The sequence below is a fragment of the Lepus europaeus genome, chromosome 9 (assembly GCF_033115175.1).
Source record: "Lepus europaeus isolate LE1 chromosome 9, mLepTim1.pri, whole genome shotgun sequence".
Taxonomy (NCBI): Eukaryota; Metazoa; Chordata; class Mammalia; order Lagomorpha; family Leporidae; genus Lepus; species Lepus europaeus.
Genome location: NC_084835.1, coordinates 60,601,966 through 60,624,795, shown reverse-complemented (window position 1 = coordinate 60,624,795; position 22,830 = coordinate 60,601,966). Strand labels below are relative to the sequence as shown.

Sequence of the window (22,830 nt, the reverse complement as noted above, 5' to 3'; positions counted from 1 at the left end):
CAGTGTAGGCTTCCTGGTTTGTGATGGTGCGTTTCACAGAGACAAACATTAACTATTTCTGGCATCTGGGTGTGCATCCAGTTCATGGCAACCCATGCCAAGACATTAAAATGTAAATTAAAATGGAAGGGGGCTAGGCCTCACTTCTCATCTGTCCCCCTTGAGCTTCTACTCTGATCTCATAGATGACTGGTCTCTGATTTGGTTGTTAGTGTTGTGATGCAGGCTTTGAACAACCAATAATGAAATATGGACAAAGGGTTTTGTGTCTTCTAACTTTGGGATCCAAGATTGATTTGAAATCAGTAATTTACCAAAAATTCTTTCTTGTGAGAAGCAACAGAATGTGGCCGAGATGAGAGACTAGAAAAATTGCACCAAAAGCCCATTTGTTATTCATGGAAGATAGTGAGGTTTTAGAACTCCTGTGGATTTTAGAAGAAAGCTGGCATAGCATTTTGAAAGGGTATCCAGGAGACAAATGGGCCTATAAATTTGGAGAGTGAGAGAGAGAGGGGGGAGAATGCTTCTCTTTGAATATAAGATAGATTGAAAATTTCCATTCTCAAGGTGCCTGCTCTAGCTGGTGTTACAATTAAAGCAGTTTGGCAAGGTTCATAGCACCCAGCTCAGCATGGGATCTCAACTTTTCTGGCTATAGAGTTGTATTTCACGGGCTCCTTTCCAGTTTCCAGTGATAGATGAGTTATTTTGTGTAGTAAGGAGCATTTTTGAGGACTAAATACCAGACACACAGACTGCGTGTCTGAGTCATCTTACTTAATCTCTATACCACTCCATAAGTAATTTTTAAAAAATCTTGCTTTAAAAATCCACTAAGGCTAAGGTATAGGAAATTTCGCATGTATTCAGAATTAGTAGAGGGGTTGAGTATTGATAGCTGAACACCAATGTGTTGAAATCTGAGTGGCTTGCTGACCAAAAATCATTCTAGAATTTACCACCCTAGACAGGAAGAAAACGTCCTACAATTATGTAAGCTGTTAATGTTTGTCAAGAAAATCTACACCATTTCCAGAAAGTTTTACTTTCATGTTATTACAAGAAACAAGTCTGAAGGCTGGCGCCGTGGCTCTCTAGGCTAATCCTCTGCCTGCGGTGCCGGCACACCGGGTTCTAGTCCCGATCGGGGCGCCCGATTCTGTCCCAGTTGCCCCTCTTCCAGTCCAGCTCTCTGCTGTGGCCCCAGGAGTGCAGTGGAGGATGGCCCAAGTGCTTGGGCCCTGCACCCCATGGGAGACCAGGAGAAGCACCTGGCTCCTGGCTTCGGATCAGCGCGATGCGGTGGCCATTGGAAGGTGAACCAATGGCAAAGGAAGACCTTTCTCCCTTTCTCTTTCTCTCTCACTGTCCACTCTGCCTGTCAAAAAAAAAAAAAAAAAAAAAGTTTATGCTTAGTAGGTTTCTGTGTCTTCCTCTGGTTTACATTTGAGATGTGGCTTTATTGTTTTAGCCTGACTATTTTATTTTATGGTAGTCCTTTTGTTAACCAAGCACCACTGCTTCCTAGGCCAAAGGCAATCAATGGGTTCCAAGGGAGGATACTCCCAAAATATGATTTGAAGAGGTATGAATTCCTTAGATCCTTAACCTCACTGTGCAAGTGATACCAGTGTTTGAGAAAGCCACTTGGAGAATCAGAACAACTCTAAAGGAAAGGTATTAACTTGCAGTGTGTGCTGTAGGTATTCAGTAAGAATGAGAGTAAAAGATGATTGAATGTTATACAGTCCTTTCTTTGGAGCCCAGAGGAAGCATTTAGGTTATGTCCTCCGAGACAGCTCCCCAAGTGGCATAATGTAGAGTGAGTTTCACCTATCAAGTCTTTCTCTCAGATTTAGGTCATAATTGCTGGGAAGAAGGTCCTTAAGAACATAGTCTTCTAATTTGGAATTTATTCTGGATGAATAGACTGTTGGCAGAGTTAACCAATATATATCTATATCTATATATATATATATATATATATATATTTTGACAGGCAGAGTGGACAGTGAGAGAGAGAGACAGAGAGAAAGGTCTTCCTTTGCTGTTGGTTCACCCTCCAATGGCCGCCGCGGTTGGCGCGCTGCGGCCGGCGCACCGCACTGATCCGATGGCAGGAGCCAGGTGTTTATCCTGGTCTCCCATGGGGTGTAGAGCCCAAGCACTTGGGGCATCCTCCAATGCACTCCCTGGCCACAGCAGAGAGCTGGCCTGGAACAGGGGCAACTGGGACAGGATCGGTGCCCCGACCGGGACTAGAACCCAGTGTGCTGGCTCCACAAGGCGGAGGATTAGCCTATTGAGCCGCGGCGCCGGCCCGAGTTAACCAATATTTTATTAGTAGTAGTTAGTTAGCTGACGGAGCAGAGTGCATGCATTTCCTAAGTTTCTCAAGAGAGATTAGGGAAATTAATACTTAGTGTTGTTGAAGAAGTAGTTTTACACCCTGCTGGAAGCAATGGAAATTGTTACACACTTTTTGGAAAGCAGATTGATAATTGTATCAAAAGTCTTTTTAAAAATTTGTATTGTGTATCTTAGAAATTTAATTTCCAAAAAATTAACCTAAGGGAGAAAATGTACACAAAGATTTAAGTTATGAAAACTGTTCTCTTGGCATTATGTGTAATGGAAAGAAACCCAAGTGGTCAGTAGTAGGAGGTGTTTCAGTAAACTTGTGCATCCACATGATGCATATCAGAATTTCTCAGCCTTGACTCTATTGATATTTTTGGCTGGATAATTATTTTCTGTGGGGGCTATCCTGAATATTTTAAGATGTTAGAACTATCCCTGGCCTCTGCCCACTAAATACCAGCAGCCCTATAACCACACCCACTGTGACAACCAAAACTATCTCTAGACCTTGTCAGTGGTCCCATAGTGGATTAGATTACCCCAGATTGGGATCCAATGATATATAGGAAGCTGATTGTCATTTTTTTTTTTAATTCGAAAAGCAGACTGACAGAGAGGGAGACACACCAGGGCAAGGGAGAGATCTTTCATTCACTGAGTCACTCTCCATGTACCTGCAACAGCCAGTGCTAGTCCAGGCCAAAGCCAGGAGCTAGGAGCTGCCTCTGGGTCTCCCACGTAGGTGGCAGGAACCCAAGTATTGGGGCATAATCCATTGCCTCCTGAGTGTGTTAGCAGAAGCTGGTTTGGAAGTGCAGGGTAGCCAGGACTCCAGGCAGGCGTTCCTGCATGGGGTGTGGGTATCCCAAGTGGCAGCTTAATGCACTGCATCCCAATACCTACTCTGTGTCAGATTATTTTAGACAAACATTTAATAAGGGAAAATGCTGACAAAACTTTGTTAAATTTTAAAAAACACATGATGGCCACAAAAAGGCAGAAAGACATTTATAGGCCACATTAGAAGTTGTAAATTTTCTGAAATGGCAAAGGATTGTACTGAGAGTTCTGTGTAAAGCCAGGAGCTGGGAGAGGTTGCCCAGAGCAACCCATGAATAAAATACGGGCATTCTAAATCCACAGGAGGGAGTATTGTGCCTGGTGCTCCAAGCTGTCTTTTTTAATTCAATGGGATTTTTTTAACCTTTATCTAGGCCTCCTGCCCTCTCTCCTCAACCCATTTTCAGCTGGTCTCAGGATTTGGTGTTCCATCTGCTTCCTTGCCTAATGCAAAGAGAGAATCTATGTGAACATTCCTGGGCTCATGGTGAGCCTCCATGAATCAAAGCTCAGTTTCTCAGCCTCCCTCAAGAGGCCTAAGGTTAGATCAGAATGCTAGGTATCTTCTCAACAGGTTACAATAGCTCTCCATTAACGGATAGGCATTTGGCCTAGTGGTTAAGATGCTTGTGTCCATATTGGAGTTCCTGGAGTTGATAACCTGGTTCTGGTTCTTGGTCTTAATTCCAGCTGTCTGTCCCTGCAGACATTGGGAATCATAGTGATGACTTGAGCTCCTACCACGCATGTGGGAGACTTAGATTATATTCTCAGCTCCTGGCTTCAGCCTGGCCCAGCCCTGGCCATCACAGGTATTTAGAGATAGAAGCTCTCTCTCAAAAATAAAAACTTAAAAAAAGTTACCCGTGGCCGGTGCCGTGGCTCCACAGGCTAATCCTCCGCCTTGCGGCGCAGGCACACCGGGTTCTAGTCCCAGTCGGGGCACCGATCCTGTCCCCGGTTGCCCCTCTTCCAGGCCAGCTCTCTGCTATGGCCCGGGAAGGCAGTGGAGGATGGCCCAAGTGCTTGGGCCCTGCACCCCATGGGAGACCAGGAGAAGCACCTGGCTCCTGGCTTCGGATCAGCACGGTGCGCCGGCCGCAACAGCCATTGGAGGGTGAACCAACGGCAAAAGGAAGACCTTTCTCTCTGTCTCTCTCTCTCACTGTCCATTCTTCCTGTCAAAAATTAAAAAAAAAAATTAAAAAAAAAAGTTACCCGTAACAAAGTGTGCATAAATACATGGATACTTCAAAAGTTGCTTCTTAGAAATAAAATGTTTGTATTTATTGTTTCTTATTAAAATATTCTTAAATATAAAAAACATTTAAATCACAAATTCCAGGAAAAAGAAGTGATTTCAGCTATCTTGAATATCTTTTAATATATTAGTCATATTAATTATATACAAATGAAAGCAGTCTAGGTAAATTGTTTCAGGAGGCTACTAAGCCTGAGGAAAGAGAAATTATTTTTCAGGCCATTCATAAATAGAGTATGATTTTAAATACAGAAAGAATGCAGGGGCTGGCACTGTGGTATAGTGGGTTAAGCTTCTGCCTGCAGTGTTGGCATCCCATATGGGCGCCAGTTCGAGTCCCGGCTGCTCCACTTCTGATGCAGCTCCCTGCTAATGTGCCTGGAAAAGCAGCAGAAGATGGCCCCGGTGCTTGAGTCCCTACACCCAAATGGGAGACCTGGAGGAGAGTTCTGGCTCCTAGCTTTGGCCTGGCCCAGCCCCAGCTGTTGTAGCCATTAGGGGAGTGAACCAGCAGATAGAAGACCTTTCTCTCTCCCTCTCTTTCTCTCTCCTCTTTCCTTCTCTCCCTGTCCCTCTCCTTCTCTTTATCCCTGCCTTTCAAATAAATAAATAAAATAAATAAATAAAATATTTTTTAAAAAGAATGGGAAGAAAACAGTTTAGGTAGTCAGGCCACCTATCTTCCAAAATAATTTGCAAAATACTGGATAAGGAGAGGGCTTAATTTTTAATTAATATAATATAAATAATTAATATTTGAAATCTGCTTTCTGTAAATGATTTTACTCAGTCAGAAGGTTGTTCATGAAATTCCAAGCTGGATGCATTGTACCGTTCCCCATGTGTTACTCTGAAAGCCCGTTGAAGAGATGCAGGCCTCTTTCTAGCAGTTACAGCAGCAGAGGGAAGATCCTTAGAGCACAGCAAAGCCTCCCCTGCTTTTCTGCTTTGTGGAGGAGACATGGATGCCGACTCACACTGGGATGGCTTCTTTGGCTCGAGAACTCAACTGCACCGTGGAAGAAAAGCAAGAGGTGTTTTTGACGTTCTTGGCTGCTTGGGGGATGTTACAGAGGATAGGGAGAGAAGGAGGAGTGGGAGGAAGAGGAGAAAGAGGAGGAAGTGGAGGAAGCAAACATAGAGGATCAGGAAGGGGGAAAAGAAATGTTAGACTCAGAAGGAGAGAGAAGAAAGAGTCGCAGGTGGGATGGTGGTAAGAAGCCAAGGTCGGTAAGTAGCACACAGAGATTTTCCACTGGATTTTTAGGAGAGACTTGTTGATTTTTTAGTAGTTTAACTTGCATACTGGGATCATACTCAGAATGTTAATCAATCCTTTAGGCAAGAGCTCAGAACTAGCCCAGGTATAACCAAGCAAGTGACACTGCAGAATAGCAGCCCCAACACCCCTTTAACCCAAGTTGGCTAGACACTGGATCACCTGTGTTAGAGACCCAGCCTGTCTGAGTGACCTGAAGCAGGAGGAACTGCTGGTGAAGAGGCTGGGAGAGACATAGGAGAGGGCAGCTCTCCTGCCTTCCCGAGTGTGCAGTCTCCTCCGAGCCTAGCAGAGAAAGGGGCAGGATGCCAGCAGATGTGCCATGGGCTGGCAGGCATCTTAGTGACAGCTTCTTGGAAGGAAACTTAGCCTCTTCTGACTTGGGGCTAAATACGCTGGGAGCTGCAAGTCACCCGAGGAGAGAGAGATTCAAGGGAGCAAAGACAAGGTTTGTTTCCACTTGTGCACCAGGAGCTCCCAGTGAGGGAAAGTCACCCGCTAACCCGAGATAAAGGCTTATACACCAAACTGAACAAGCAAAATGATTTAGGCCTTTAATGGAAATGTGGAAGATTCTGTTGGGCTTTTAATGCTAATGGTGGGCAGTGCGTCTCCATGGCAACTGAATTGGCAGGAACCTCCCTCAGAAGGGGGTTAATGGAAGCTGTATTTTTGGGGAGCCAAACAGTGGAAGTGTAGAGAAGATTTCTTTGTGCATCCTCTTTAGCTCAAATGTTTGCACTTGAACATAACCTTTATCCCAACCCTGGGGTTGGAGTGGATCCCTACATTTCTCCCAGCTGAAGCTGCTTCAGTGGTTTCCTCCTGAAAAGAAGCAAGGTCATAGCTGGGGAGAGACATTGAGGTTGGAGTGGTGTGGGCACTGAGGCTTGCAGTTAAGACACAACTTCCCACAGTGGAATGCTGGGTTCCAGTCCCAGCTCTGGCTCTGGACTCCAGTTTCCTGCTAATGTGCAACCTGGGAGGCAGCAGATGGTGGCTCCAGTTGTTGGGTCTCTGTCACCAACATGGGAGACCTGGATTGAGTTTCCAGTTTCCAGCTTCAGCCCAGACCAGCCCTGACCTTTGTGGGCGTTTGGGAAATGAAGTAGAGGATTGGGAAATTTCTTCTCTGTCTCTCCATTTCTGTCTCTCTGCCTCTTAAATAATGAATAAATAAATATTTTCAAAAGTTGCAAGCTAAGAAATCTGCATAAGCAGAGAAGAATTTAGATTGGAACAAGGAAACAGAAGGGAAACAAAGATTAGGGGGAAGAGCAGACTGCAAACACAGCTTCTGAGTCCCAAGTGCAATTAGTTGAGATTTCTAAATGTTGGGATTGAAGCTCATTTATAGATAGAGGTAATGGTTATGTCAAGTCTTCCAACTCCACCTTGTAGGGAAAGTTGATGTTTGGGAAACAGCAGTTTTAGTTCTCAGTGATGCCAGCTCACAAGGGTGGGAGAATAATTAGGACAAAATGCACAAAACAGCAAGATCCAGATATCAGAGAGGTGAAAAATAGCTCAGTGACAATGAACAACACTGGAACCTGCTAGCCCACGTGGTGGGTTACAGTTTTCTCTGAAGTCACTTCAGTTTTGATCAAAGATAATCAAAGTACTCTTGCTCATAAAGTAAGTCTAGTCTGATGAGAGTTGGACTTTTTTTTTTTGATAAGGAATCCTACATTGGACTTGAAAAGCCTCCCAGATCTAGGAAGCCAAGCCAAGAACACCAGGCTTCCCCTGCAGAATCTGTACGATTGACGAATTCTCCTCTCTTTGGGGTCCTCCAAATATCCCAAGGTTTCCGGGCCTGCCAGAAAGTAACCTTGCATGTTCACCTCTAATGCTAGCAACTCTGGAACACAGGTATCAGGCCCATCTTTCCCAGAGGACTTTGTAATCATTGGCTGCTTAAACTCGGTCAAGTTCCTTTCCACTGGTCACATATGATTCTGTGTGCATCAATCTCAGACACGACATTCCTGTCTCTGTAAGCCATGTGTCCAGCTATGTCCTGTTACAAGGGTAGATTCTTGTTGAATCTGTATAAATAATTATATTCTCCTAAAAATAAGAATACTCAACAGGAGTTTCCGAAATTTTCAAGGCATCAGGTAGGGAAAAAAATCAATGCTTCATTTCTGTTTAAGAAAGCATAATTGTACTAAATATGAGTTATAGTTAGTTTAAGAGAAAAAGGTTCTTTGAATTCTGAAAATGGAATATAAAATAACCAATATTTCAAACAAAAAAACCTATAAAAATGATAACCATTCTTTATTAGTTCATTCGGTCTCAGATGGTTTATTCTTGTTATGCCTCACCTTGGCTTAACAGTTTGATGACCCAATCCAGTTTTTTCTACTAGTGGCATGGAAGTCCTTGCTTAGTCCAGTGACACCATCTCAAAGTCACCAACGCTGTACAAAGCCTGTTCTCCAGAGTGCCTGGCCCGGTTCCCTTATGGGTCTCTGAGGCAGGTCACCCTTTTTTTTTTTTTTTTGGCTTTTTTTTCTATTTTGTAAATTTAAAATTTATTTTTTTATTTAGTAAATATAAATTTCCAAAGTACCGTTTATGGATTACAATGGCTCCCCCCCCCCATAATTTCCCTCCCACTTGCACCCCTCCCATCTCCCTCTCCCTCTCCCATTCCATTCACATCAAGATTCATTTTCAATTATCTTTATATACAGAAGATCGATTTAGTATATATTAAGTAAAGATTGCATCAGTTTGCACCCACACAGAAACACAAAGTGTAAAATACTGTTTCAATACTAGTTATAGCATTACTTCACATTGGACAACACATTAAGGACAGATCCCACATGAGAAGTAAGTACACAGTGACTCCTGTTGTTGACTTAACAATTTGACACTCTTATTTATGGCATCAGTAATCTCCCTAGGCTCTAGTCATGAGCTGCCAAGGCTATGGAAGCCTTTTGAGTTCGCCAACTTCTATCTTATTCCAACAGGGTCATAGTCAAAGTGGAAGTTCTCTCCTCCCTTCAGAGAAAGGTACCTCCTTCTTTGATGGCCCTGCTCTTTCCACTGGGATCTCACTTGCAGAGATCTTTCATTTAGGTCTTCTTCTTTTTTTTTTTTTTTTCCAGAGTGTCTTGGGCTGTCCCTGCCTAAAATACTCTCATGGGCTCTTGAGCCAGATCTGAATGCCTTAAGGGCTGATTCTGAGGCCAGAGTGCTATTTAGGACATCTGCCATTCTATGAGTCTGCTGTGTATCCCACTTCCCATGATGGATTGTTCTCTCCCTTTTTGATTCTATCAGTTAATATTCCCAGACACTAGTCTTGTTTATGTGATCCCTTTGACTCTTAGACCTATCAGAGCCATCAATTGTGAACTGAAATTGATCACTTGGACTAGTGAGCTGGCATTGGTACATGCAATTTTGAAGGGATTGTATTGGAATCCCCTGGCACATTTCTAACTCCACCATTTGGGGCAAGTCTGATTGAGCATGTCCCCAATTGTACATCTCCTCCCTCTCTTATTCCCACTCTTATATTTAACAAGGATCACTTTTCAGTTAAAATTTAAACACCTAAGAATAATTGTGTGTTAATTACAGCAGGTCACCTTTTCCTAAGATGAGCACTGTGACTCGCAGCCGATTTCAGGAGCCTTCAGAAAATACTAGTTAAAATAGTAACCATCTGTGGTTACTGTTAACCACAGACTTAAAATGGCTGTGATTAAATACCTGCTGAGAGTTCATTATAATAGCACTGCAGTTTGATGAGGAGATCTGTTTGTTTCTTTGGTATGCAACAGTTCAAATAGTACCCAGAAGTTGACATGAATAACATGTCTACTCTCAGGCAAAGTAGCATGAGGACATGTGGACAATAAGAGCACTGGCGATTTCCAGACATTTTATAGAATTTCTGAAGTATTTATATTAGTAACACTTAGCTCGCAAAAATAATGCAGGAAGCTGGCATTTCTTACTTCTTATTTCCTAATGTTTTTTTTTTTCATGCAGTTCAACATGTGAAATATATCTGGTTAGTACTATTTTGTTATTTTAAATCTCTTTTTACAAGGTGAACAAAAATCATTTGAGATTTTTTTTTTCAGGGGCTTCTGTAGATTATCAGTTTGAGGTCAAGACTTTGTTTAGCATTTGATTCTAGGATGGTGGGATACTGAAAGTTGTTGAAAATGTGAAAAGGTTTGAATATTTGATTTAATGAGGTCACAAGTCACAATGAAAAGATACTGAGTTATCCATTGGACCAAAGTGACAATAAGAGATTTTAAACGGAAATAGAAGTAACATGAGTAAAGGAAAAAAAAAGAAAATATACCCTTATCTTTATTAATTTTAATATTAAGAGGATTCAGTTTTCTAAAAAACTCAAGACAACCCAGGAACTTAATCTGGGAAGAGGCAGCATCTGTTACTTCTAGGTGACTATGGGAGAGGTACAAAAAATCCTTTTCCAATTGCTTACTATTGAGAGTAGACTGATAATGGAGGAAAATTTGTTGTTTCAATGTAAAATCAGAGAGGCAACCACACTCATTTTGTATTCCTGTACTAATATTTTAAGCTTGTTTTGAAAGAACTTTATGAATGATTCCATTCAAATCTTAGCCATGCAACCTCACATCTGCAAACCTCTTATAACTTTCCATGTCCATTCAGCTGTTGATCTAGCCCAAATTTCTTCCACCTTTCTTGTTTTGAACAACCGATCAGTCTAGTATAGGACAAACTTACTGTCTTTCTCTTTTAACAAAACACACCCTTCTTTCCTTGCATATCTTCATTTGGAGTTTCTTTCGTTCGTTCTTTGTAGTATTTCCACATACATATACTTTTTCAGCTGTTAGTAATTTTATTTCACAAAGAAAATGAGGAAGCAGACAATTGTGAATGGTCTTCACACACCACCATTCTGTAGGCAATTGGAAAATTTTGTGAACGTTATCTTCTCACAACTTCTAGCGGTATGTTTCTTCACAGTAAAAGGGCCAGGAGCCTGGAACTCCATCCATGCCTCCCATGAGGGTGGCAGGGGCCCCAGCACCTGATCCATTCTGGGATGCATTAGCAGGAAGCTGCACTGGAAGCAGAGGAGTGGGGACTTGAGCTGGTACTGTGTTATGAAATGGGGTTGGGAGGCAGCCCAGGTAATAGATTAGCTTGCTGCATCACAGTGCCCAACCCCAAATTCCACTTTGCACAACCTTTTGGAGGTACCCTTATGGCAGCCTCAGGAGGCAATAGACTAACTTATGTTTCAAATTAGCCGTTTGGTTTTTTTTTTTTCAGTGTCAAGTGTTGGCTTTTTGGAGATCTCTGTGTCTCAGAGGTAGGGGCCTGGGGAACCTCATTTTCCAGAGACTCTAAGGAAGTTAAGGGCTGCAGTGGACAGGGAAAGGTTTCAGAGGGGCCAGCTGGAGAGATTCGTTTGTGGGATGGAGCCGCTGAAGTTCTCCTTAGCAAAGGCAGGCAACCAAGAAAGATCGTGGATGGAGCCAGCGCCCTGCTGAAGGAGTGTGTCATTCGAGGGGGGCTCCATGCACTGAGGGGTTTTGCAAGAGGAGTGGGGTCAGAGAGGCAGGAGGTTCTGATGCCAAGGCCAGGAGGTAGAACTTCCAGCCCAAGAGGCACCTTCCACACAAAGCAGCCCGAAAGTCCATCCTGGCTTCAGAATACCTTATGGAAGTGTGACACAAACATGGCCTTTCAGGGACTAAACTGTGGATGCAAAAGGCCACCCCAAAGACGGTGTGGAAGATGCAGCCCTCCAAACCCAAAGATTGCTGGGGAAAAGGACAGCAGGGGTCCCAGGGAGCACTTCCCAGTGGGGGAACAGGCAGCAGAGGCCCTCACTTAGATGTGAATGAAGCCCCTGAGAGCAGGCAACAGTTGGTGAACCCCTACCCACCCACCCCTTATCTCTGACTGCAAATTCTGCCTCTGCAGTTGGCCCCCTCCCTAGCCAGCTCCTACCCTGCTCTGTCAGCAGGAGGGATAGAGAACCTGCGCTCACCCTCGGAAGTATAGGCCCGGCCTTGGTAGCTCACAGTCGTCCTAATCTTAAAATCAGAAGCCAGCTGCCATCCGCAGTTGCTCTATCCTTCCCCTCTGCTGATTTTCCTTCCTCCCATCGAAGGGTCTGCCTTGTAGCAGAGCGATATCCAAGTGACAACAATTCCCCACTGTGTGTGTCACCCTCTGGCCGCACCTGGCTTGTATCTGGCTGTGACTGCAGCAGTAACTTGGGGTTCCCGGTTTTGGGGTGGCCTTGGAGGGCCTGTGGCTCCTGTGCCCTGGGGAAGGCAGATTGCTGACCGAAGTGTCTTCAAAGCTCCGGACCCTACAGAGCCTCCTCTGGCTGGCTGCAGCGTGACCCTTCTCCTGAGAACCTCTGAAGTATTAGGTGGGTGTTATTCTTTTAGTGAGAGAGTTGAGGCTATGGCGGGGGGAGTGAAGAGTGCACTCTTGGTTTCTGCATTTGTGGGGGCAGAAGGCCTCTTCCTGGAGGCCCCGTGGAGCCCTCACAGTGAAAGGCCCATGCGCTTGCTCCCGGACACGTCGACGGAGTGAACAGAGGCAGGTCTGCAGGAAGAAGACTTCGAAAGGAGAATTGCGAGCATTTGTACAAAACGTCAGGCTAGTCAAATGCAGCGTGTGCTGCTGGGAGGAAGGAAGAACGCTGTAGGGCCGGCTGGGTTTTGTCAGCGATCTGAGGAGAGCAGTTTCCGTAGGAGGCTGAAGCCTTCTGCTGGAGGTGAGGAGTGACTGGAGGATGCCGTGAAGCAGGGACTTGACGGCTCGGGGGCCCGGCAGCAGGTGGATACAGCCATCGTTGGGTTGGCGTGGCAGGGAAAGGTGTGCAGGCGTGTGTATGTGTGTCTGTCTGTCTCTAAAGGGTACAGTGAGCCTCATCCACTCTGCCCAGGTACTTTAGAATCCCTGTGAAGGATCTCAAATCTACCACTGTGCAGGGAACTCAGCAAATAGAGGAGATTCCCTGTGGTCGTTGTTCCTGTTTCTGATGGTGCGTGCCCAGTGTGGGCCGATGTCATGTGACTCTGGGTAGGAGGCTTAGAATCCTTATAGGGGGGATAATTTGAAAAAGCTTCCAGTTCATGACGTACGTAGCAATGTGGATCTATGCACTTAGTGTTTGATTAGAAGGAAAGGAATACTCAGTTTTGCTTCAGTTTCCTTCATAAGGAAACAGCTTTTTGACTTCAGTATTATTAATTTAATCAGATCTCAAGATTCTTACTTATTTCCATTAGTGTTGGCACTTCTGATGTAGGTGAATCCAGGATAGTAATTGTTGTAAAATTTTTTATAGTAAAACTTTTTTCACTGGTGTCTGAGGCATGCTGAAAGGCTGGGGGAGTAGAATTCTATAGAAGTTGCTATTTCAAGTCCATGGTTTTTAAAGATTGCGTGTGTGTATGTGTGTGTGTGTGTGTGTGTGTCTGTGTTAACTCTAAGTAATATGAATTAAATTTGATGATGGAGACTGGTGCTGTGGCATAGTAGGCTTAAGCCTCCCCCCGCAATGCTGGCAGCCCAGATGGGCGCCAGTTCATGTCCCGGCTGCTCATCTTCCAATCCAGCTCTCTGCTAATGCATTGGGAAGGCGGTGGAAGATGGCTCTATTGCTTGGGCCTCTGCAACCACGTGGGTGGCGCCCAAGAAGCTCCTGACTCCTGGCTTTGGATCCACCCAGCTCCAGCCATTGCAGCCATTTGGGGTGGTGAACCAGCAGAAGGAAGATCTCTGTCTCTGTCTCTCTGTAACTCTGCCTCTCAAATAAATAAATAAATTCTTAAAAAATTTGACGATGATACCAGGTGTCTGCTCAGTGAGGCATTATCCTCAAGTGCCGTTGCATCCAGTGCCATTGCTGTTGTGCTAATAGAAGGTACAACAAAGTTGAGAGAGTCTAGACAAGTGGAAGGAGTTTCGAGGAGGGCCTTGAAAGGAGCTAGAATCCCAGCAGGAAGACAGGGGAGCTTCTTCAAGGGGCATGGAGAGCACCAGGGAAGTCAGGGCTGGCAGAAGGGCTGGGAGAGGCAGTGTGGCTCCCTGTGGGCTTTGACACTGAATAGCCCCATTGACATTTTGCTTTTACTCCTTACTAAGCAAGTGCCGGCAAGTGCTCCCATCAGTGAGATGGAGAAAGTTCTCACCACTTGGAAGTTTGTGAACAGTTAGTGGGAAAGTCAGCCGTACTTAAGAACTCAAAAAATGGTACTTTTTCTTCCCCTATTTTCTAAAATCACTAGATCTTTACATTTTTCAGTACCAAAAAGTAGAAAATAAATTTGTATTAGGGACTTTTCACAAAGAAACTTTTAAAAACCTTACAATTTTGTTTTTTTGAACAGAGTAATTTGATTAAGACAGTGAAAAATAGACTTGTTAGAGCTGTGCATTAATATATTAAGAAACAAGGATCCAGAGTTATGCTGTTCGGTAAAAGTCATTTGGAATATTTTTCTTGCTAAAATGAATACTCTGTCTGAATTATTAGTGGCCTTCAAATTAGTAATGGGGTTTTGCCATGTGTTAGTGATATTAAAATTTATTTTTCTTTGTTCTTTGGTGATAACCCACTTTCATTCCTAATTATGTTCTGCTCATGATACTGTGACTGCAAGGTTATAATCTTTGGGTATCCAGCATTGGGACTGATCTTTCAAAGTGTCTGGACACAGCCTTAAGACACATTGAACATGTGGAAAAGAAAGCAAGACATCACACATTTATCCTGGTTACTACCCAGGTTTCTCTGTCTCCCCCACCGCCATCCTCTTCTCCTGCCCACTGCCCCCACCAGTAGCCCCTGCTACTCTCACCCTATCCTTGGGATAATTGAAATTGCGTGATACTTAAGGCCAGTTCCTGGACACCTGTTTTAAATGTGATGCAGTCTCTGCTTCTCAGATCAAGCAGAATTATGCTTCGTTTTACATTATGAGACAGTGCTATTTAGCATTTGGAATTGCTATTTAGCAGTAAGAATTGCCATACTATGGCATTGCCAAGATCATTTCTCAGGGTATGCGTCTGTAAGGCTAGTATTTTGGGGAGCTGGAAAATATTACACAATATTCCATGCCAATTAGTTATATTAAAATATATGCTGTGCACAGCTCTGTGCTTGGGTTAGAAATTTTCCTTGACAACATCATTTAACTTCTTACTGTTCTTTTCATGTTGCTAGTATAAATATCTAATATGTTTTTGTTCAAAACATCAATTAGGTTCACTATAATCTTTATTAATACAGATCTGTTATTACAAGAAGACTGCTGAGCTATGATAATTTGCACAGCAGGAACAATAAAATATCTTCTTTCTGTTTGGTTCGATCCCACACTGCTTGGTTTTTTTATTCCTTTACAAAGCACACTGAAACCTTCCATGATATCTTTCATAATTTTAGTGAAATCTTTAAAGCTCTTATAAGCAAAAACATTATTTTCTCCCTAAGGCGAGCAAAATGTAAAGCCCCGAACTGCATACAGATAAAAAAGACACGTGTTCGTTACTGAGCTCCACTTTAATTTCTTGACTTCTTTTTCTTCATGTAGCCAGAACTCCTCACTTCCTGCGGATTCAGAACGTGGAGGTGAACGCCGGCCAGTTTGCCACCTTCCAGTGCAGCGCCATCGGCAGGACCGTGGCCGGCGACAGGCTGTGGCTACAGGTACTGTCACTCATCTTCAGCTGTCCAGTGGGAAGAGTGTGTTCACCTGGGCCGGGGCGGGGAGACCTGGGCAAGGGAGGCAGTCTTAGGGCCCTACTGTGGGGCTTTCCTTCTTTATGAGCAAGGGTTCAGATCGCTGAAGGTCCAGATCAGCTCATTATTTTTCTTTACATACCTTTATGGAGTGTCTTATCTATTTTTTCCCTTTGCTTTTGCTTAGCCATCTTGTTTGGTAGATCTAAATGTCAAATTACTTTTAGGGTAGCATATGAAAGTACATAGAATGCACCTTTCCACTGCTGTCCCTTTGAAGAAAAATCTAAAAAATCAATCTTTCTCTCTCTCTCTCCCTCTATCCCTCTCTCCCTCCCCCTCCCTCTCCACCTCCCTCTCTCTCTCTCTCTCTTACACACACACACACAATCACTTTATAGACCTTTTTGTGATTTGAATGTCTAAGCTGTGATCCTAAACTTAGAAATTAATAATATGTCTTTTACTTGGAGCATTTAAAAACGTGATTTTTGTGTGTATGTGTATAATTATGATTTGGATGACTTGTACATCTCATTCCACCAGTTGTATTTTTCGTGGCAGATAGCTGCATGGCTATATTCTCAGTATCTGGGGTGCGACAGAGGAGTGGATTTAACTGACTTGTCCCTGCTACCAAGATTGCAACCAACCCCTTTTAGGCTCTAGCTTTTGTACTTCCCTGCCTGTAGCGCTCTCCAGTTTCATTCTTTCCCTTTAGCATTAATCTGCAGGCTGCTCATTCCTCATCTGGACCAGTGCTGAGCCCTATCCCCCGCTCTGTTTAGTTGTGTGCTGTTTTACAGAATCCTCTGTTGAGTTTGCTCCTGAGCTCCGCGGTGCAGCCCTTGTGCCGGCTGTCCCTGTGCCATTACCCGTTGGCCTCCATCTTTTCCTCTGTCCCCATCACCTCTCTACCTCCTGTCACGCGTCTCCTCTGGCAGTGTAGTAACCACCGTGACGTGTTACATTTGTGTACACTCTGTGTGACTTTTAAATCCTTTCTCCCCTTTAATGATCAGGGTTTAGATAAATGGTTGTTTCTGTCCCTCTGTCTCTGGGGAAGGTGGGGGATGCGTCAACAGTGGGTTGTCAGGTGGGAGTGTACCCAGAGAGGAGGCTCCCTCTGGAGGCTCTGGGTCTTCCTTGTGGAGCAGCTCCCTCTTCTTCCCCACGCCTCTGCCTTTTCTCATAGCCTGCCCCTGGTGGACACTTCCCTAGCCAGGAAGGAGGGGTGTTTGCAGAGGACACAAATCATCTGTTCCAAATTCATCTTTATTTTCTCCCCTGTCTCTAAAAAGCTGCTTTAAGAGCCTTTTGCAGCACATGAAATCTGTCTTCAGTATTCAACTTATTTATTTTTCCTTCGTATCTAGCATTCCAGTTGTTTCAAATTCTTGATGTTAGGGATAGAGAATTATTTTCTCAGTTAGAGGTTGTTTGATATTAAAGTCCATCAAGATTGACTATCGTGGTCATTGATGATGAGACAGACATTTTTTATTAATACTTTGCAAAAAGAAATAACCACCTTTTCAAAAATGAAACTGTTTACTTTTGATTTATCTCTAGAATTCTTAGTTTTTCATGGAAAAAACATTTTTTCCTCCTAACATTTGTGTTAATATTCTTGAGGGAGTACAATAAAGTCTGTGTTCTTCCCGGCAGGGTCATTGTTTTCCTTCTTTCTTTTTTTTTTTTTTTTAAGATTTATTATTATTTTTTATTTGAAAGTCAGAGTTACACACAGAGAGAAGGAGAGGCAGAGAGAGAGAGGTCTTCCATCAGCTGTTTCATTTCACAGTTGGCTGCAGCAGCCAGAGCTGTGCCGATCTGAAGCCAGGAGCCAGGAGCTTCTTACGAGTCTCCCATGTGGGTGCAGAGACCCAAGAACTTGGGCCATCTTCTGCTCCTTTCCCAGGCCATAACAGAGAGCTGGATTGGAGGAGCAGCCGGGACTCTAACCTGCATCCATATGGGATGCCAGCACTGCCACAGTGCCGTCCCCACCAGCAGGGTCATCTTAATCATGCGAAGAATACAAGCACAATGAGGACACAATTTACTTTCTGTTTGTGCAAATACATTGGACTTGCGATGTTTCTGCTTGATTTGAGCACTTATTTTGGGTTGGAAATCTTTCATTAGTTCCAATAACAGTGAGAGACTTTGCTTTTAAAGAGAATACAAATATGTCCTGTTGTAAGGAGAAAGATAGTTACTATTTTGATTTTTTAAAAATATTTTATTTATGCCGGCACCGTGGCTTAACAGGCTAATCCTCTGCCTTGCGGCGCCGGCACACTGGGTTCTAGTCCCGGTTGGGGCGCCGGATTCTATCCCGGTTGCCCCTCTTCCAGGCCAGCTCTCTGCTAAGGCCCGGGAAGGCAGTGGAGGATGGCCCAGGTGCTTGGGCCCTGTACCCGCATGAGAGACCAGAAGCACCTGGCTCCTGGCTTCGGATCAGCGAGATGCGCTGGCCGCAGCGGCCATTGGAGGTTGAACCAACGGCAAAAAGGAAGACCTTTCTCTCTCTCTCTCTCTCTCTCTCTTTCTCTCTCTCACTATCCACTCTGCCTGTCAAAAATAAAATAAAATATTTTATTTATTTATTTGAGAGGTATAGTTACAGACAGTGAGAGGGAGAGACAGACAAAAAGGTCTTCCATCTGCTGGTTCACTCCCCAAGTGGCCACAACTGCTGGAATTGCACCAATCTGAAGCCAGGACCATGAGCTTCTTCCAGGTCTCCCACGTGGGTGCAGGGTCCCAAGGGCTTGGTCTATCTTCTGCTCCTTTCCCAGGCCGTAACAGAGAGCTGTATCAGAAGAAGAACAGCTAGGACCAGAACTGGTGCCCATGTGGGATACCAGCACTGCCGATGGAGCAATAGCTTACTGTGCCGCAGCGCCAGCCCTGATTTTCTTTTTAATGTTTAAAGGCAGAGTTCTCAAGCCTGCCTCCACTAGAGAATCACTTGGAAATTTTTTTAAAAATCTAGCCTGTTCTCAGATTCTGATTTTATGGGTCTGGGGTGGGGTCTAGCATTGCCTATTTTGTTAAAGTCTCCACAGATGATTCCCGTATGGATCCTGGATTGAAAATCACTAGTCTGAAACAAAATACAACACATTGCTAACTGAGAAGAAAAAAGGTAGATGAATACCTGGTTCCTGTGTCGTTGTACCTCACTATCCTCCAGGGATTGGTTCCAGAATACCACAGGGGATCCACAAACCCAAGAATGCTATAGTCCCTGGCGTAATATTTGCATAGAACCTACATTCATCCCCCTCATATGTTTTAAACCATCTCTACGTGACTTATAATACCTAAGACAGTATGCATGCTGTGTACTTAGTTGTTACACCGTGTTTTTTAGTGACCAGAAAAAAGCATGTACCCATTCAGTACACATGCAGTTCCTCCCTGTAGTATTTTTGGTCCTGGACTGATTGAATCTGCAGATGCCGGACTGAAGGATGCAGGGTCCTGCTGTATTCCGGAGCTTTAACATGATTTTCATGTTGAACTCTCCACCTTCTAGGTGTCTGGGTTTTCTTGTTGTTGTTGCTGTTCTACTAGATTTAAATTGTGGTGTTGGTAAATTATTTCCTAATCAACCCATTCATTCCTTTCTTTTTTTCTTGTCCTTCTTGTCATCCACCCTGGACGTTTCCATGTGGCCATGTCAAGAAGGAGGAGAAAGATAGGACTGCTGTGACTTCAGATCTTTAAGTGAATTAAGTTTATCCTCCACTCAGGTTGCTATTTGGTTTATGAACCATTGTGACGTTAGAATAATTTTACTGCTAAGTAATTTATTTCCTGGATTGAGTAGGCCTTCTGTGGGGAGATGTTTGTTTTATGAACAGCTTACAAAGACCAGTTACCATTTTTTAAGGGTTTATTTATTTATTTGAAAGAGTTTCACAAAGAGGGAGAGGGAGAGAGAGAGAGTAAAAGAGAGAGAGAGAGTGGTCTCCCATCTGCTGGTTGCAATGGCCAAATCTGCACTGATCTGAAGCCAGGAGCCAGGAGCTTCTTCTGGATCTACCACGTGGGTGCAGGGCCCCAGGACTTGGGCCATCCTCCACTGCTTTCCCAGGCCATAGCAGAGAGCTGGATCAGAAGTGGAACAGCCAGGACTCGAACCAGCATCCATATGGGGTGCCAGTACTGCAGGCTGCAGCTTTATTCGCAGTGCGGGCTTCAAGACCACTTACCTTTAGCTGCAGAGGTGGCTTCTCTGAATCTGGGTTTATGCAAAGGATTTTCCAGCAGGGACGAGGATTTATGGCAGATGGTGGTTTCAGAGGCTCCTTGTGGTCCCAGCTCCCGCACCCCAGCCCTTTGACTCATAACATTCCTTAGAAGTTGTGGGGAGAAGCAAACATCTCACTCAAGGACCAGCTCTCTACATTCTGCACTTAACACAAGTTGAACATCCCTTAGCCAAGAATCTAAAACCCAGAGCCTTTTGGGCATCTATGTGATTCCACAAGTAGAAAAATGCCATACAGAATCTTGTTTCATGAACAAAATTATTAAAATATTATCTCCAGGCTATGTGTATAAGGGGCATATGGAACATAAATGAATTTTGTGTTTAGACTTGGTCTCTCTATCCAAGTATCTCATTCTGTACCTGCAGATATTGCAACATCTGAAAAAAGATCAAAACACTTCTGATCCCAAGCAGTTCAGTTAAAGGATATCCAACCTGTAATATTCTAATTCTATAATAATTTCAGAAATTCTATGATAATTTCAAAAATGCTCTTTTTTTGCATGTAAACTCACCTGTGTCTTCAAAATAATTCTATCATCCAAGCAGAACATTGAACGAGGAAAAAAATAGTTCCAAGTTTCTTTGTGATCTGTCCTCCCCAAAAATATGTCAAGGTTTTGAAATTAATAATAGTGTCTTTTATTTGGGGGAGATATTTTTTACTTTAGTCACTGAGCATAGTTTTTGTTGTTTGTATCAACAATTCTACAAGTCCCACAATAAATGCTTTGTGCAGTTTTATGAGTTTACCCCTTGTATCACATGCTATTATACCTGTTTTACCTATGCTGTGTTTGGGCTTCATGATTGACCTATGTCATGAAGGTAAAATGCATAGTTGAGAATAGTACAACCTTGTTTCTGTACTTCTGTGTCCCTACTGATTAATTCCACTATGCTAGGCTATAGCCTTATTTTCCGGAAGGTAAGTAAATAGGTAGTATATTAGAAGAATTTCGATGTCACCGATTTACAGGTTTGCTATCAAGTATCTATTATGGTCATAGAAAACTTCCTAATATAGTCTATGTGCATTTTGATTCTCTTCTATAAAAAATGGCCCAAGTTTGGATTATTGAAAATATATGAGGTGAGGCTGTGCTGCGGTTTACTTGGCTAATCCTCCACATGCAGCACCTGCACCTTGGGTTCTAGTCCTCATCAGGGTGCCGGATTCTGTCCTGGTTTGCTCCTCTTCCAGTCCAGCTCTCTGCTGTGGCCCGGGAGTGCAGTGGAGGATGGCCCAAGTGCGTGGGCCCAGCACCTGCATGGGAGACCAGGAGGAAGCACCTGGCTCCTGGCTTCGGATCAGCATGGTGTGTCGGCCACACCGCGCCAGCCGTGGCGGCTATTTCAGGGGTGAACCAACGGAAGGAAGACCTTTCTCTCTCTCTCTCACTGTCTAACTCTGCCTGTCCAAAAAAAAAAAAAAAAAAACAAAAACAAAAAAAACCAAGAAAAGGAAATATATAAGGTGGCTTAAATTTTGCCAAAAGTAGAATTAAAAGTTAAGCTTACTTACTGCAGAAATATTTTGAAATATGTGCCTATAGCAGGGGAGAAGGAGTAGGGATGATTCTTTAAAAAATTTATGGAAAATGAGTGTGTACTATGAAAAAAGCTATTCATGGATTTTAAAAAATGTTTTGCATCCAAACAAACTTATTTTTTTAAGTCTGTTTTCTTTCCTATAAGTTTTTTCAAGTTCCCTTGTGGTATAAATATAATCCAAAGCAAGTATTTGGCTTACTGGAGTGTATGGGTTTAACCTCGAGCTCTGGTTCCTGACCCGGCTTCCTGCCAATGCAGACCTTGGGAGACAGTGATGATGGCTCAAGTAATTGGGTTCCTGCCACTCATGTCGGAGGTCTGGATTGACTTCAGTGCTCCTGGCTTCAGCCTGGTCCAGCCCCTGCTGTTGTGGGCATTTGGGGAATGAACCAGCAGATGGAAGTGTGCTGTTGATTTCGCTCTCTGCTGCTATCTCTCTCTGCCTGTCATATAAATAAATAAAATGTTTTTAGCATGTAATTATGATCAGAGTCTTCCCAAAATCATAAGACAAATAGGTCTGATGATGACACTGATGGAGAAGTATTCATAACTAGCAGATATGTCCCATCTGCTCATACTTGCTGCATCTCACCTGTGGGCCTCACGGGTTATTGCCAGTGTGGGATCAGATGTTCTAGAAGCAGTACAACAAAATAAATCCCTCTGCATGAACATCCATCTTTATAGCTGCAAAGTACTTTAAACACCTTCGAGACAGACTAGAGCAGGAAGACAGCAGCTGCAGGTCTGCGTTCACGCAGTACTAAATGGATGTGCAGTAAGATCATGACACAACTTAACTCTGTGCTGTCAGATAATCCCTATGTGACTGTGTGGGGTGTAACCTGTGAAATGCTAAAATTAAGGGTATTAATTTAAAATTAAATCATTCAGGCAACCCAAACGTGACCATGTTGTTTATTATCAACTTTTTGATCACTTGTTGAACCTACATTTTTAAAATCCGGTTATGTGTGTTTGTGTGTGTGTACATGTGGGTGATCTTCAGAAAGCTCATGGAAAATTCATATTATAAAAAATGCTATACATTGATTACCAAAATATTTTGTACCATAATAGGTTTTTTTTTTGTTTTGTTTTGTTTTTTTTGTTGTTGTTGTTGTTGTTTTGTTTTGGTTTTGGTTTTTTTTGACAGGCAGAGTTAGACAGTGAGATAGAGAGAGACAGAGAGAAAGATCTTCCTTTTCCGTTGGTTCAGCCCCCAAATGGCCACTGCGGCTGACACACCACGCCAATCCAAAACCAGGAGCCAGGTGCTTCCTCCTGGTCTCCCATGCGGGTGCAGGGCCCAAGGACTTGGGCCATCTTCCACTGCCTTCCCAGGCCACAGCAGAGAGCTGGACTAGAAGAGGAGCAACCGGGACAGAATCCGGTGCCCCAACCGGGACTAGAACCTGAGGTGCCGGTGCCGCAGGCGGAGGATTAGCCTAGTGAGCCATGGCACCAGCCCACAATAGGTG

The 22,830-nt window shown here is 43.7% G+C and overlaps 1 protein-coding gene across 2 annotated transcripts in view; it reads left to right on the top strand.

Moving 5' to 3' along the window:
• The window catches only part of PTPRM (protein tyrosine phosphatase receptor type M), an 884,602-nt gene that overhangs the window by 358,857 nt on the left and 502,915 nt on the right, over positions 1–22,830 (top strand). For both annotated transcript variants that reach the window (XM_062201377.1, XM_062201376.1), the window contains exon 5: positions 15,356–15,471. In XM_062201377.1, coding sequence (XP_062057361.1) covers positions 15,356–15,471 — 116 coding nt within the window. The remainder of the gene's footprint in view (positions 1–15,355; positions 15,472–22,830) is intronic.